The sequence below is a fragment of the Podarcis tiliguerta genome (assembly GCF_965153285.1).
Source record: "Podarcis tiliguerta genome assembly, chromosome: Z".
In the NCBI taxonomy this organism is placed as follows: Eukaryota; Metazoa; Chordata; class Lepidosauria; order Squamata; family Lacertidae; genus Podarcis; species Podarcis tiliguerta.
The window spans coordinates 16677877-16690381 of NC_139553.1; the positions used below are offsets into that span (position 1 = coordinate 16677877).

Genomic DNA, 12505 nt, shown 5'->3' on the forward strand with positions numbered 1-12505 from the left:
TTTCCACAGGAATCTATCAGCTGGACTTTAATTTCACACAGCAAGGTGACCTCTTTTGCTTTCTCCACCCATCCATACCTTCATCTGACGAGGACAGTTCAACCAAGAGGTGGTGCTGGGCCCATGTAAGAGTCTGTATTCATGTGCCAACAGCGGGTATGATTGTGTACCATATGGGTATAAAAGGTAAAGGGTAAAGGGACCCCTGACCATTAGGTCCAGTTGTGACCAACTCTGGGGTTGTGGCGCTCATCTCGCTTTATTGGCCAAGGGAGCCGGCGTACAGCTTCTGGGTCATGTGGCCAGCATGACTAAGCCGCTTCTGGCGAACCAGAGCAGCACACGGAAATGCCATTTACCTTCCCGCCGGAGCTGTACCTATTTGTCTACTTTGACATGCTTTCGAACTGCTAGGTTGGCAGGAGCAGGGACCGAGCAATGGGAGCTCACACTGTCGTAGGGATTCAAACCACCGACCTTCTGATCAGCAAGTCCTAGGCTCTGTGGTTTAACCCACAGCGCCACCCACGTCCCTCCATATGGGTATACAAAAGGGTATACTGCCATGTGGGTATGGTTGTGTATGCCAGCTCTTTTATGACTGATGGAGGTGTGAGCCTTAAGAATATGCGGTGACTACCAAGTCTACCTACCCCAGCATCCTGTTCTCACAGGTGCCTAGTCCTCATTTAATTCCCACAACACCCTTGTGAGGTAGGCTAGGCTGTGAGATGGCGACTGGCCCCCAAGACCATCTAGTGAACTTCATGGCCGAGGGGGGGCGGTGGGTTGATTTGAATCCTGGTCTCTCCTAGGTTATACTCCCAACAACCAATTACACCACATAGGCTCTCATTTTAAAGTCTGTGAGTTCGTCCCAAAAAATCCTGGGTGGGAACTGTAGTTTCCCCAGCACAGACTTACAATTCCCAGCACCTTTAGCAAACTGCAGTTCCCAGAATTCTTTGGGGGAACTTGTGACCTTGAAATATACATTATGAATCTGTGCAATATGTGAGCTTGGACCAGATGGGAGATCTTGCACAGCCGAATTCTCAACCAATTGAAGCTTTTGGGTTGCCTTCAAAGGGAAGTCTCCTTCCCTCTCCAGTCTTGGGTGTTTGGCAGGGATCAGATACCTCCTCTCGCCCCCACTCATCTTTTATATTGTGATTATTATTTAGTGATTCAAAAAATGGCAGTTAAGAAACTCAATGTTCTAGAACAACAACGGTCATATTTGTTCAAAAATTGAAGATGCAGGGTGGAGAAATCATGGAGACTTTTATTTTTATTTTTAAATAGCCAGGAATTTGGCAGGATCAGTTCTAATTACAAGATAAAATGTTTTTATGTTTTAAAGGAAAAATAGGAGCAATGGAAGAAGGGTTAGATGAATGAAGCCAAATGAAACGCAGATCTAATCAGTAGAGTTCTTTGTTTTTTATAATATATAGAAAACAACGAATGCTGTAAAAGGCGGTGGAGAGTAACATGATCTAGTAGATTAGATCAGAGATGATGCTAAATAGAAGATTCTTAATCCTACCTGTCGGATATGATGTGTTTTAAAGAAACATAATCTAAATCCTGAAATACTGTTCATGGCAGGTTTGTAATTTAGGGTTATATTGATACTCTCATCGATATTATTTAAAAAAACCCAGAATAGCATTTTAGATTTTTTAAAATTCTGATTTTAATGTATGTACGTGTTCCACGGATAAGTGAGGATTTGAACATGGGTTTCCCATGTGCTAAGTCACTAACCATTCCATAACACTATCTATTTGTGTGTGTGCATGAGAGTTCTGGAAAGTGGCAACAGCAGAACGAGGCCTTTTGTGTAGTGGCTCCCTATTTGTGGTGTATTCTCCCCAGGAAGGCTCACCTGGCGCCTTCACTACTTATCCTTAGGTGCCAGGTGAAAACTTTCCTCTTTTCCCAAGTACACGCATGAATGATTTCTTATCCACCCTTCACCCTAAGGTCTCAGAGTGGGTTGCAATTTTATTTATTTCATAAAATGTATATTTTGCTCAGTTTTCAGAAGAAACCTTCAAAGTGGTTTGCTAAAAATTCAATACAGTATTAAAAATGATTTAAATTTAAAAATTAAAAGTTGGAATAAATTGGGTTGGGTTCTGAAATATTATTATTAGTAGTAGTAGTAGTAATACTAGTATGCTGCTCCGTATCAAATTTGAAGATTTTTTTAAAAAAACATTTATTCAAAAGTTACAATACAACTTCGTCTATTGCCACATCACAAAATGATCACTCCAATCCTCAATCCCTCCTCACTGTCATGTTGGCTTGCCCAGTACCCTCAATAGGAACCCAAATATATATACTTCTTTTTTTAAAACACTGTTTTAATTCCTTTATAATTTAATGGCGTTTTAGCTGCCATTCTTTTCTACGTTTTTAGTTTTCTGTGTTTTAGCCGTCCTTGCTTTGATGTTTGCCAGCCGCCTTGAGTCCCGGTCTGGAAAGAAGGAGGGATATAAAAATAAAGGCAGTAGCAACAACTATCATAATGAACAATTTTTTTAAAAAAAAAATTTGATTGTGTATGTTTCAGCGTGTGGGTATACACAGCGTAACGGAGCGCGTGCAGCCAGGCGGGGGATCCTAAGTCGCGCGCCCTCCCGCGCGCGCGCAGCTGTGGTGCAGCCCTTTGTGAAGGGAGGGCGGGGCCGCACTGCCGCCCCCCGCCCCCCCCAGCTATGCCTGCGTCCGGCCGAGGGAATATAAGCGGACCCCGCCCCCGCCTCCGCCCCCAGCATCCCGCCGGCCCACCCTTCTGGTCGGCTTCTTCCTCCTCCCGCCTCCTCGGGAGCACCTCCATGCGCTCTATGTAAGGAAATTGCGTGCCGAAGAGGGAGGAGATTGTGGGGCCCAATGCTCAGCGACGGGGAGGCGAGACCTGTAGCTGCCTGAATAGCAGAGAGAGAAAGCGCGAGAGAGGCTTCCCAGCCTGGAGGAGAAGGAAGCTTCGCAGAAGAGGCCTGTCTGGACACCTCCCCTCCCAGTGCCCTCCCACTATTAGGTTCCCCTTTCTCCTCCTCCTCCTCCTCCTTGCACGTTGCCGCAGCGCCCGCGCGCAAGGGAAGCCGGCGCTCGGTGGGGTGAGTTTACACAGAGAGCCGGAGTGACTGCTTCGGAGGCGGGGGAAAAAGAGAATTGCAGTCCACGTGGCTCATGGGTTGTCGGGGGAGGGAAGTGGGGGGGGGGGGGAATCTTTCCTAGTAAGGGTTTGTTCTGGAGGGAGCTGCGGCTGGTGCAAGAAGGGAACCCACAGAAGCCCGTTGGATAACCCTTCTTTAGTCTCCACCGCCTTTGTGCCAGGGTTCAAAAGTTAAGGTGAATGCCCCCCGCTCCATGCACCAATATAGACAGAGTTTATAAAGTTCATATAGTTTGAGCACCAGGAAATGGGTAGTGATTTTTTTATTAATTACATTAATATCCCACCCTTTTCTCCAAGCAGCTGAAGGTGGTTTTTAAATGTTCACGTGGGTTTTTTGTTTTGCTTAAAAGGGTCGCATTGAGTTTCTGTGGCAGAAAAGTAACCAATTCATTATTACTATTAATACGAATAGTAATTCTTCTAATAATTACAAGTAATGCTATTAATACTTATAATTATTATATTTGTCAAATAAAAGCAAGATTAGCTGTTTTCTGTATGCAAGGCAGTGTGTGAAGAGGGCCAAAGATGCTAGTGTGTTGTTTGCAGTTGTAAATTCTCTTTTGGGAAGTTGGCGCTAAACTGGCAAACAAGTGCTTTCAAATTCATGTGTTCTAGGGAACTATACTTGACATGAATTGAGGTTAATGTTAGTGCATGTGCAACCACTTTGTTCTGTGGAACTGGCACAGTTACACGTGCCACATAACGCATGTTCCACATTTGTAACACACACTTTGGAACTCCCTGCCTCTTGACATAACAGCAAGTGCCTTCATTGTACTAACTTTTTTCCCCTGCCTACTAAAAACATTTCTGCTAAGTATGTAGAATGAAAAAGTGTATGTTTAACTTACATTTTTCCCGCAGAAAATCTTCCATTTCCAGAAGTTCATGAGTAGCCACAATTGGATGCGGAGTTCAAGTACTAGATGAGGCAAGCCCTCCCCCTCAGATTTTACTGGCTTCAATCCTGATGGATTTTGGCGTGCCAGCTGAAAATACATTTATTCAGCAAGGCCTTTAGCTCACACCCATTACAGTGAAAGGATTTGCAAAAAGATGTCAATTGCAAATGCAACATCGGGCAAGATTAGCAGTTTCAAAGTTGACTGTTGTTGTTGCTGCGCTGTTGACTAAATAAGAGCAAGATAGTTATGGTAAATTAGGTGATTGTCGAAGGTGCTGCAAAGTTTTCTGGGTGTAAGGCGGACATTTTCTGATGTGAATTACCCTATCCAAATTATTCCAGTTTGCATCAAAAATTGCCTGGTTCAATCTTTTTTTACAAAACCCACATAGCTGAGGTTCATGTGTAAAATAGAACTTTGGTGTTAGAACTTAAGTAGATTAAGAACGTAAGTATATTTAGCACAAACCCCTTTCTTTGGCTTGCAGACCATAAACATCAAATATGCTGTATAGGGCTAGGCATGTGTACAGAAGCGCTCCCTATGCACCTTTTCCCCATGTACAAATAATTTTACATACATGTAAAATTTTACATACATGTACAAATAATTTTACATACAATAATTTTACAAATAATTTTATTCGTATGCCTCCTTTCCATTAGTTGAGGCATGTTCAAGGCAGCTTACAACATGAAAAAACCTCATAATGACAACAAAAGTTGTCGTAAATAAAACATGCAAAAAATACACAACCCAATCAAATGATTTCCACATAAATCATAATAAGATCTAAAATAAAGGTACCAAAAATTAATAGCAATAATAGCAACAACCTTCCCAACCAAAGCCCCTTACCCCAGCCCAAAAGTCTGTTCAGCAGCCTCAGCTTTTGTAGCTGGAGTCATTCAGGGCCCCACCCTGCCAGGCCAGGTGGGAAAAGCTCTGCAAGGCAGGCAGCTGGTCTTCCAGGCCTCGCAGCCAAGATGGTCTTCGTCTAGCACAGAATTAACATCCAGGGTTTGGTTTTAAAAACCGAGATTTTGGGAGGGTGAGGAACAATTGGATAGCTCTTGAGTGGACCTAAGGGCTCTAGTAAATCAACATGCCACAAACCTACCTGCCAGACTAGTTGAATTTTGGGTTCTCTACAGTTCTGTGATTCTGATTACAGGTACTACAGCTGGGGTGTGTGTGTGTGTGTGTTGTCCATCTCACAACCTGGTGAGTGCCTCAACTTGAGCTAAGCTAAGAACACTTCTGGCAACCGATCGTCCTGATTCCATGTTTGGGTTGGTGTAGGGCACGCCCTACGGAGCCATGTATATATTTAGCTCGAGATCTCATCCTTCAGGGTTGTACATATCTAACGGGGCGGGTTGAACATCACCTGCTCTCTTTTGGAATCTTTTTAAACGCCCTTTTGCATTCTGGGCCTGTTGGTTGGGGGGTGGGGTCACTATGCTAGCACCTTATTTTTCTTTTGTAAAGATTATTTAATTTTACATGCAACACAGAGAACAGTTATAGCCACAGGTCAAAAATATAAAACTATGAGATGGGCACGTGGAATCTGAGTACAGTTGCACATGGGTCAAAATAATAAACTTCAGGTAACGACTTTCAGCGTTACCAGATTTATCAAGTGTACTTCCAGATTTGCCATGCTTGTGATGAGGGTCATCCTGAAAATGGTGGTTCCACTCTACTGTGTTTAGAGTGCCAAATATGAGAAGTATCTGGAGGTTCTAGTTCTTGTCAAAATCTAAAATAACACGTGATTTTCTCTATTATAGCTACCGTATTTTTCGCTCTATAGGATGCACTTTTCCCCCTCCAAAAATGAAGGGGGAAAGTGTGTGCGTCCTATGGAGCAAATGCAGGCTTCAGGAACTATCCGCAAGCCTTCTGAGCCCAGCGGGAGTTCCCGCCGGGCTTTGCAGGCTTGCAGACAGCTGCCTGCAGCCCAAAGTCTGGGGAGCACGGCGCTGGCACCCCGGCCTTCGGGCAGCTCTCCCCAAGCCTGCGGAGCCCGGCGGGAACTCTTGCCATGCTCAGAAGGCTTGCGGATAGCTGCCTGTTCTCCGCAAGCCTTCTGAGCGTGGTGGCGAGGTTGCTCGGGCATCCCCCGACCCAGCCCCGCAAGCCCCAGGAGCGGCGGCGAGGTTGTGCGCAATCTCACCACCGCTCCTGGACCTGTTTTGGGGGCTGGGGTCGGGGGAAGCTCGGGTTTCACCCATCCCAGCCCCGCGGCTAAAAACAAAGCCGCACGCAGCTTCTCCCGGCTGGAGAGGTTGCGTGTAGCTAAAGAGGAAGCCAAGACAGCTGTCTTGGCTTCTTTGCTCTTTGGGACTGCGGAGGATAAATCCCCCCCCTTTATTTCCCCCCCTAAAATCTAGGTGCGCCCTATGGTCCGGCGCGCCCTATGGAGCGAAAAATACGGTATATTCCTGAGAGAGTGACTCCAAGCAGCCAGTGTAAGATTTTGGACTGTTGCAATTACTATTTGAGCTTCCTAGATAATATATAAGACTAATTCTTTTGACGATACATCTACACTGGTATTGTCAAAAAATATTCAGTAGGACAACGATCAATAGTTTCTTCAGTATTATGTATCATTTCTCCCAAAATTAAATCCCAAAGACCAGTTGACGTTCCCACCATAAATGATAATATGTACTAAGTTTATCACAACCCTTCCAACATTTAGGTGACATAGAAGACAACATTTTTTTGACATTTGCAAAGCATCGCGATGCCATCTGTGAAGTAATTTCCCTAAGAAAACTGGAAACGAATTTTAAGGGTCTCTGTTCCCCAATCCCTTTCACACCTTTCCTCCTCTTCTCTGTCAAAGGGAACGCCTTTTGGCCTGCTTTGGTTTCTCCTTGAGAAGAAAGGTGCCGATGGCGAGCGACGTTGTGGAGAACGAGAAGGAGTTCTACTCCAAGGCCAAGAAATACTGGAAGGACATCCCCGCAACAGTGGATGGGATGCTGGGGGGCTATGGGCACATCTCCAGCATCGACATCGACAGCTCCAAAAAGTTCCTGCTCCGTTTTTTGCTGGTAAGCAAGGTGTTCTCTCTCTACCAAGCTGAGCAGGAACAGCCTGGGGTTACCTGCTTTCCTCTAGATATTTTGGACTACATCTCCCAGCAGCCTGAACCAGCCCTGCCAAATAATGCAGGGGCTGATGGGAAATGTAGTCAAAAACACCTGGAGGTTGGTCAAGGCTGGTTTAGGGGGAGTGTGGGAAATACACTTATTTTTCCCCCCCTTTAAAGCAGTGAACCATTGAATAGTGGAGTTGGGAGGGTCATCTAGTCCAACCCCCTGCAATGCAGGGATCACAGCAGAAAAGTCATTGACAGATGGCCATCCAAGCTCTGCTTGAAAACCTCCAAGGAAGCCGAGTTGACTGCAGAATCTCTGGCAGGGATGGCTGACCTGTAGCCCTCCAGATATTCTTAGATTCAAACTCCCATCATTGTGGGGCAGGGCCTTTTTGGTGGCGGCTCCCTATCTGCAGAATGCACTTTCTAGTGAGGTGCACCTGTCCCTGTTGTATTAGGCTAAGAGTCCTTTGCCAAAATGCATATTGGGCAAAATTGTGATTATGATAAGCTGGTGAGGCCTTGGTGATGGTGCCACCACTGGGAGTTACCCAGTGCTTTTTTACTACTAGAATACCTGCTGTTCATGAGGAACTTCACAGGTTTGATCCCCAGGGCTGGTCATTGTTCCCTGCCTGAAACCTGGGGAAATGGAGGCTGTATCTGCAAACATGGATGCCATCTTGCCAGATGCAGTATAACAGAGAAGGGTATGTGTGGGGGGGAAACAATGAAAGACCCTGTTTCTGAAAGCGTTGAGAGGCATTCAAGGTTCTAGCCCTCATTAACTTAATTTCTGTCTAGGATGAGCCTAACAGGACAGGGACCTCCCGTGCCTTGGACTGTGGGGCTGGCATTGGCCGGATTACCAAGCGGCTCCTGCTGCCACTTTTCGGAACGGTGGACATGGTGGATGTCACAGCGGACTTCCTTAACCAGGCCCGGACCTACCTGGGTGAGGAGGGTCGGCGTGTCAGGAACTACTACTGCTGTGGCCTGCAGGACTTCAGCCCCGAGCCCAGTGCCTACGACGTCATCTGGATCCAGTGGGTGATAGGTAAGAGTCTCCCTCCGCTACCTGTAAAAGAAGGGTTGTTTATCCAGCTTACTTTCTCTGTCTCAGAGTAGACCTTAATGAAATCCGTGAACCTCAGTTAATCTTAGTCATTGACTTCAATGAGTTTACTCCAAATGGGATTGCCATTGGGTACAACTGGCAAAAGGTCTCATCTGCACTGCACATTTAAAATGCTACAGTACCTCTTTAAAAGGCATTCTGCCCCCCCACCCAAGACTCCTGGGAACTGTAGTTCAAGGTGCTGAGAGTTTCTAGAACTTTATTGCCCCCTTCACAGAGCTACAATTCCCAGGGTTCCCTGAGGAAGGAGGATGGATTGTTAAATCACTCTGGAAGCTGTAGCTCTGTGAGGGTTTTTTCCGTCCTCCTAGCAACTCTCAGCACTCTGAACAAACTACAGTTCCCAAGATTACCGTAATTGTCAGGGAACCATGACTGCTCTAAGTGGCAGTCCTTTAAATGCATAATGTGATTGGAGCCTAGGATAGAGACAGGAAAGGTATCTCATTTCATCAGTTAACTCTCTCTGAAGAATTTAAAGGGCAGTGTAAATGTCCCTCCTTCAACGTCCTTTCTGTTTTGCTCACAACAGGCTTGCGAGGTAGGCTTGTCAGAGAGGGCAAACAGCCTAAGGTTACTTCAGAGCTGAGCAGAGAGGTTTGAACCCACGCTGCCTCAATCTGTCCCCTTTGTACTGTTCAGATGCTTAATTATCACAGCATTGGATTCCAGCCACTGCCTTTTAGGTTAAGGTTGTTGTCCAATGAAACTGAATGTTGGAAGATTCAGGACAGAGAAAAGAAAGGACTTCTTCACACAGAGCATAGTTTGAACTATGGAACTCCCTCCCACAGTGATATTCACCAACTTAGATGGTCTTATAAGATGATTAGACAGATTAATAGAGAATAAGGCTATCGATGGCAACCAACCAGTGATGCCTCTGCTGTACCCCCCCAGTCAAAAGCAGCCTCTAAATACCAGTTACTGGAACCCCAGGAGGACAGAGCGCCCTTGTGCATGGGCCCTGCTTGCAGGCTTTCCATTGAGGTATCTGGTTGGCCACTGTGAGTGCAGGATAAAATGGGCCCTTTCTAGCCTGGCCCAGTAGGGCTCTTCATATAGAGAGGTCCCCATGAACCCCCATGAACAAGAACAGTCTACCTTTGAATACCAAATAATGGGGAACTGCAACTGGAGAATACAGTTGTGCTCAGGTCCTGCTTGGGGTTTTCATTTTTTTTTTTCCGTTTAACATTTTAATGCATTTCAAAATTCAATTTAAACTTACAGGAAATCTTTAAGAAAATCTAACATGCTTTAGATGGCAAGTATCAATGTATGATAACTGAGACTCAGTCATCTAGCAGCATCAACTCTCATAAAAATTTCCAAAGCATTTAGCTATGCATTAAAAAAATACAGGAACAAAGTTACTTTTCCCAGTTTTCTCTTCACATGTTACACTGGCCTGAACATTAGGAAACTAATGGTTTTCTAATGCAGTTTGTAAAATATCATCTTAAAGTATAGAATTTTATTTGGAAGGAAAATCGCTTTAAAAACACACAGCACTTGAATAACAGGGCACTTTCCCGTAGTGACACAGGATATTAAAACACACAGCTTCTTATTCCCTTTCTTCCTCTAAGAAGAATAATAATAATAGGCATGCCATCAAACTAGCTCGTGTCTGGACATATCTCCACTCACCTCAAAAGGGCTCTCAAAAGCAGCAGTGCAAAAAGCAATCCTTTGCTGCTGCAATAGTGACACTGCTACTCTACTGCAGCAGACATGGGGTTTTCATTTTGGGGGACATCAGTCAGGTTGACCACTGTGAGAACAGGATGCTGGAGTAGAGGCGGGCCCCTGGCCTGATCCAGTAGCCAGAGTCTTTTTCTTCTTCTTCCATAAACCATTTATTGATGTTCCAATGCATATACATAATATTTACATAGAATTTCATATTTCTTATAATTTATACATTCACATTTTCTATTATAGTACATTGTAAATCCACATTTAGTTTTTACTTAATTATCTCATACTTTCCGCCCTCGTGACTCAAAAGACTTCCCTCCACCCGTGTGTGACTTCCTAATTTTGTTTTAAAATTTGTTACTATGTTTGATAATTTGTTACTATGTTTGATAATTTATTTATTAAATATTTATTCTTGTGTTCTATATTAACTTTGTGAGATCAATAGGTTTTTGTTGGAGCACCTATTAGCCATGTACAGTGGTACCTCGCAAGACGAATGCCTCGCAAGACGAAAAACTCGCAAGACAAGAGAGTTTTTTGTTTTTTGAGTTGCTTCGCAAGACGAATTCCCCTATGGGTTTGCTTCGCAAGACGAAAACGTCTTGCGCCTTTTTCTTAAAACCGTCAATGCATTCCTATGGGAAACCGGCAATGCATTTCCTATGGGAAACCGTGCTTCGCAAGACGAAAAATTCACAAGACGAAAAAACTCACAGAACAAATTAATTTCGTCTTGCGAGGCACCACTGTATTCCTCTACACACTTGCATTCTTGTTTCAGATTCTGATTTGATTGCATTCTAATTGTTACCGTCACTTTCGCTAATTTAATAAAGTCAAATAATTTACATTGCCAATCTATCACTAATGGTGCTTCTTCACATTTCCAATTTTTGGCAATCAATAGTCTAGCGGCAGCTGTAGCGTATAAGAAGATTCTTTTATTGTCTTTGGCCCACCGATATACCTTTTATTTAAGAATTTCTATTAGCCAGAGTCTTAATGCTCTTATGCTCTTAAAAACAGGGCACCTGACAGACGACCACCTCTCCAGTTTCTTGAAGCGCTGCCGCCTGGGCCTGCAGCCCAATGGCATCATAGTCATCAAGGACAATATGGCCCAGGAAGGGGTCATCATGGACGACGTGGACAGCAGTGTCTGCCGGGACCTGAATGTTGTCTGCAAGATCATCCGCTGTGCTGGCCTCAACCTGCTGGCCCAGGAGAAGCAGGAGAATTTTCCTGACGAAATCTACCACGTTTACACACTAGCAATGAGATGAACCCCTCCATCACTGAGCCCCATAGAGAGGGAGGTTGCCTTCCTGCGGGGGCCTTGAGACACCCTTCCCAAGCAAGACTGGCTGCCTCCCTGGCGACGGAGGGCCCCAACTGAACATCCTAAAAGAGATAGTCCAGAAATTGGGGTCTGGCTGAGACTCGTCGTCGAGACTGGCTTAGGAATGCTGGGGGGAAGTAAATGTTCTTTTTTTCGAAGCTGCTGCTGCTAATGTTGTTGGTTCTTTATTGTTTGATGGGTGGAGGGGGAAAAACACTTGTCAAAATATACTTTGTATGGTTGTAACAGCAACTTGTTTTGAACTGTTTTATATACTCAGTGGGAGGGGCAGAAATGGGAGTGTGGAATTCCCTCCCCCAGGAGGTGGCGATCCCCACCAACCTGAATGGCTTCCAACCAGGGTTTCCCAAACTCCAGTTGTTTTTGGACTAAAACTCCCATTATCCCTAGGTAGCCAGAACAGTGAATTGTAGTCTAAAACCCCAAAGTTTGGGAAACGCTGCTTTAAATGAAGATTGGACAAATTCATAGATTGTTATTAATGGGTCCTGCTTTCAGGTTTCCCATAATGGGCTTCTGGTTGGCTACTGTGAGAACAGGATGCTGGAGTAGATGGGCCATTGGCCTGATCCAGCAAGCTCTTATGTTCTTACGTTTAGTGCTCTCTTTGCGAGAGTGCAAGACTCTTAATCTCAGCGTCATTGATTCAAGCCCCATGTTGGGCAAAAGATTCCTGCATTGCAGGGGGTTGGACAAATGACACCTTGGGACATCTTCCAACTTACGATTCTGGTTGTTGATTATTATTATTATTGGGTGCTGCTAAAGGTAAAGGTACCCCTGCCCGTACGGGCCAGTCTTGACAGACTCTAGGGTTGTGCGCCCATCTCACTTAAGAGGCCGGGGGCCAGCGCTGTCCGGAGACACTTCCGGGTCACGTGGCCAGTGTGACAAAGCCGCATCTGGCGAGCCAGCGCAGCACACGGAAACGCCGTTTACCTTCCCGCCAGTAAGCGGTCCCTATTTATCTACTTGCGCGTGGAGGTGCTTTCGAACTGCTAGGTTGGCAGGTGCTGGGACCGAGCAACGGGAGCGCACCCCACCGCGGGGATTCGAACCGCCGACCTTTCAATCAGCA

General features: G+C 45.2%; 1 protein-coding gene across 7 annotated transcripts; it reads left to right on the forward strand.

Moving 5' to 3' along the window:
- On the forward strand, nt 1–11658 carry NTMT1 (N-terminal Xaa-Pro-Lys N-methyltransferase 1). Of its 7 annotated transcripts, none has more exons than XM_083424017.1 (4): nt 1–125; nt 6965–7175; nt 8027–8279; nt 11094–11658. In XM_083424017.1, coding segments are annotated over exons 1-4 (723 nt in total). In that variant the 5' UTR covers nt 1–123; the 3' UTR covers nt 11351–11658. The 7 variants fall into 7 exon arrangements, with proteins under 7 accessions (XP_083280143.1, XP_083280145.1, XP_083280148.1 ...); XM_083424019.1 differs by having other exon boundaries at nt 18–156; XM_083424022.1 differs by lacking the exon at nt 1–125 and adding an exon at nt 1238–1264.
- The last annotated feature ends 847 nt before the right edge of the window (nt 11659–12505 follow it).

Bases quoted from the DNA above. Each gene is read 5' to 3' on its own strand.
- NTMT1 (XM_083424016.1), top strand. The intron at 7,176-8,026 runs GTAAGCAAGGTG...ATTTCTGTCTAG, and splicing joins TCCTGCTCCGTTTTTTGCTG to GATGAGCCTAACAGGACAGG. The intron at 8,280-11,093 runs GTAAGAGTCTCC...TCTTAAAAACAG, and splicing joins CTGGATCCAGTGGGTGATAG to GGCACCTGACAGACGACCAC.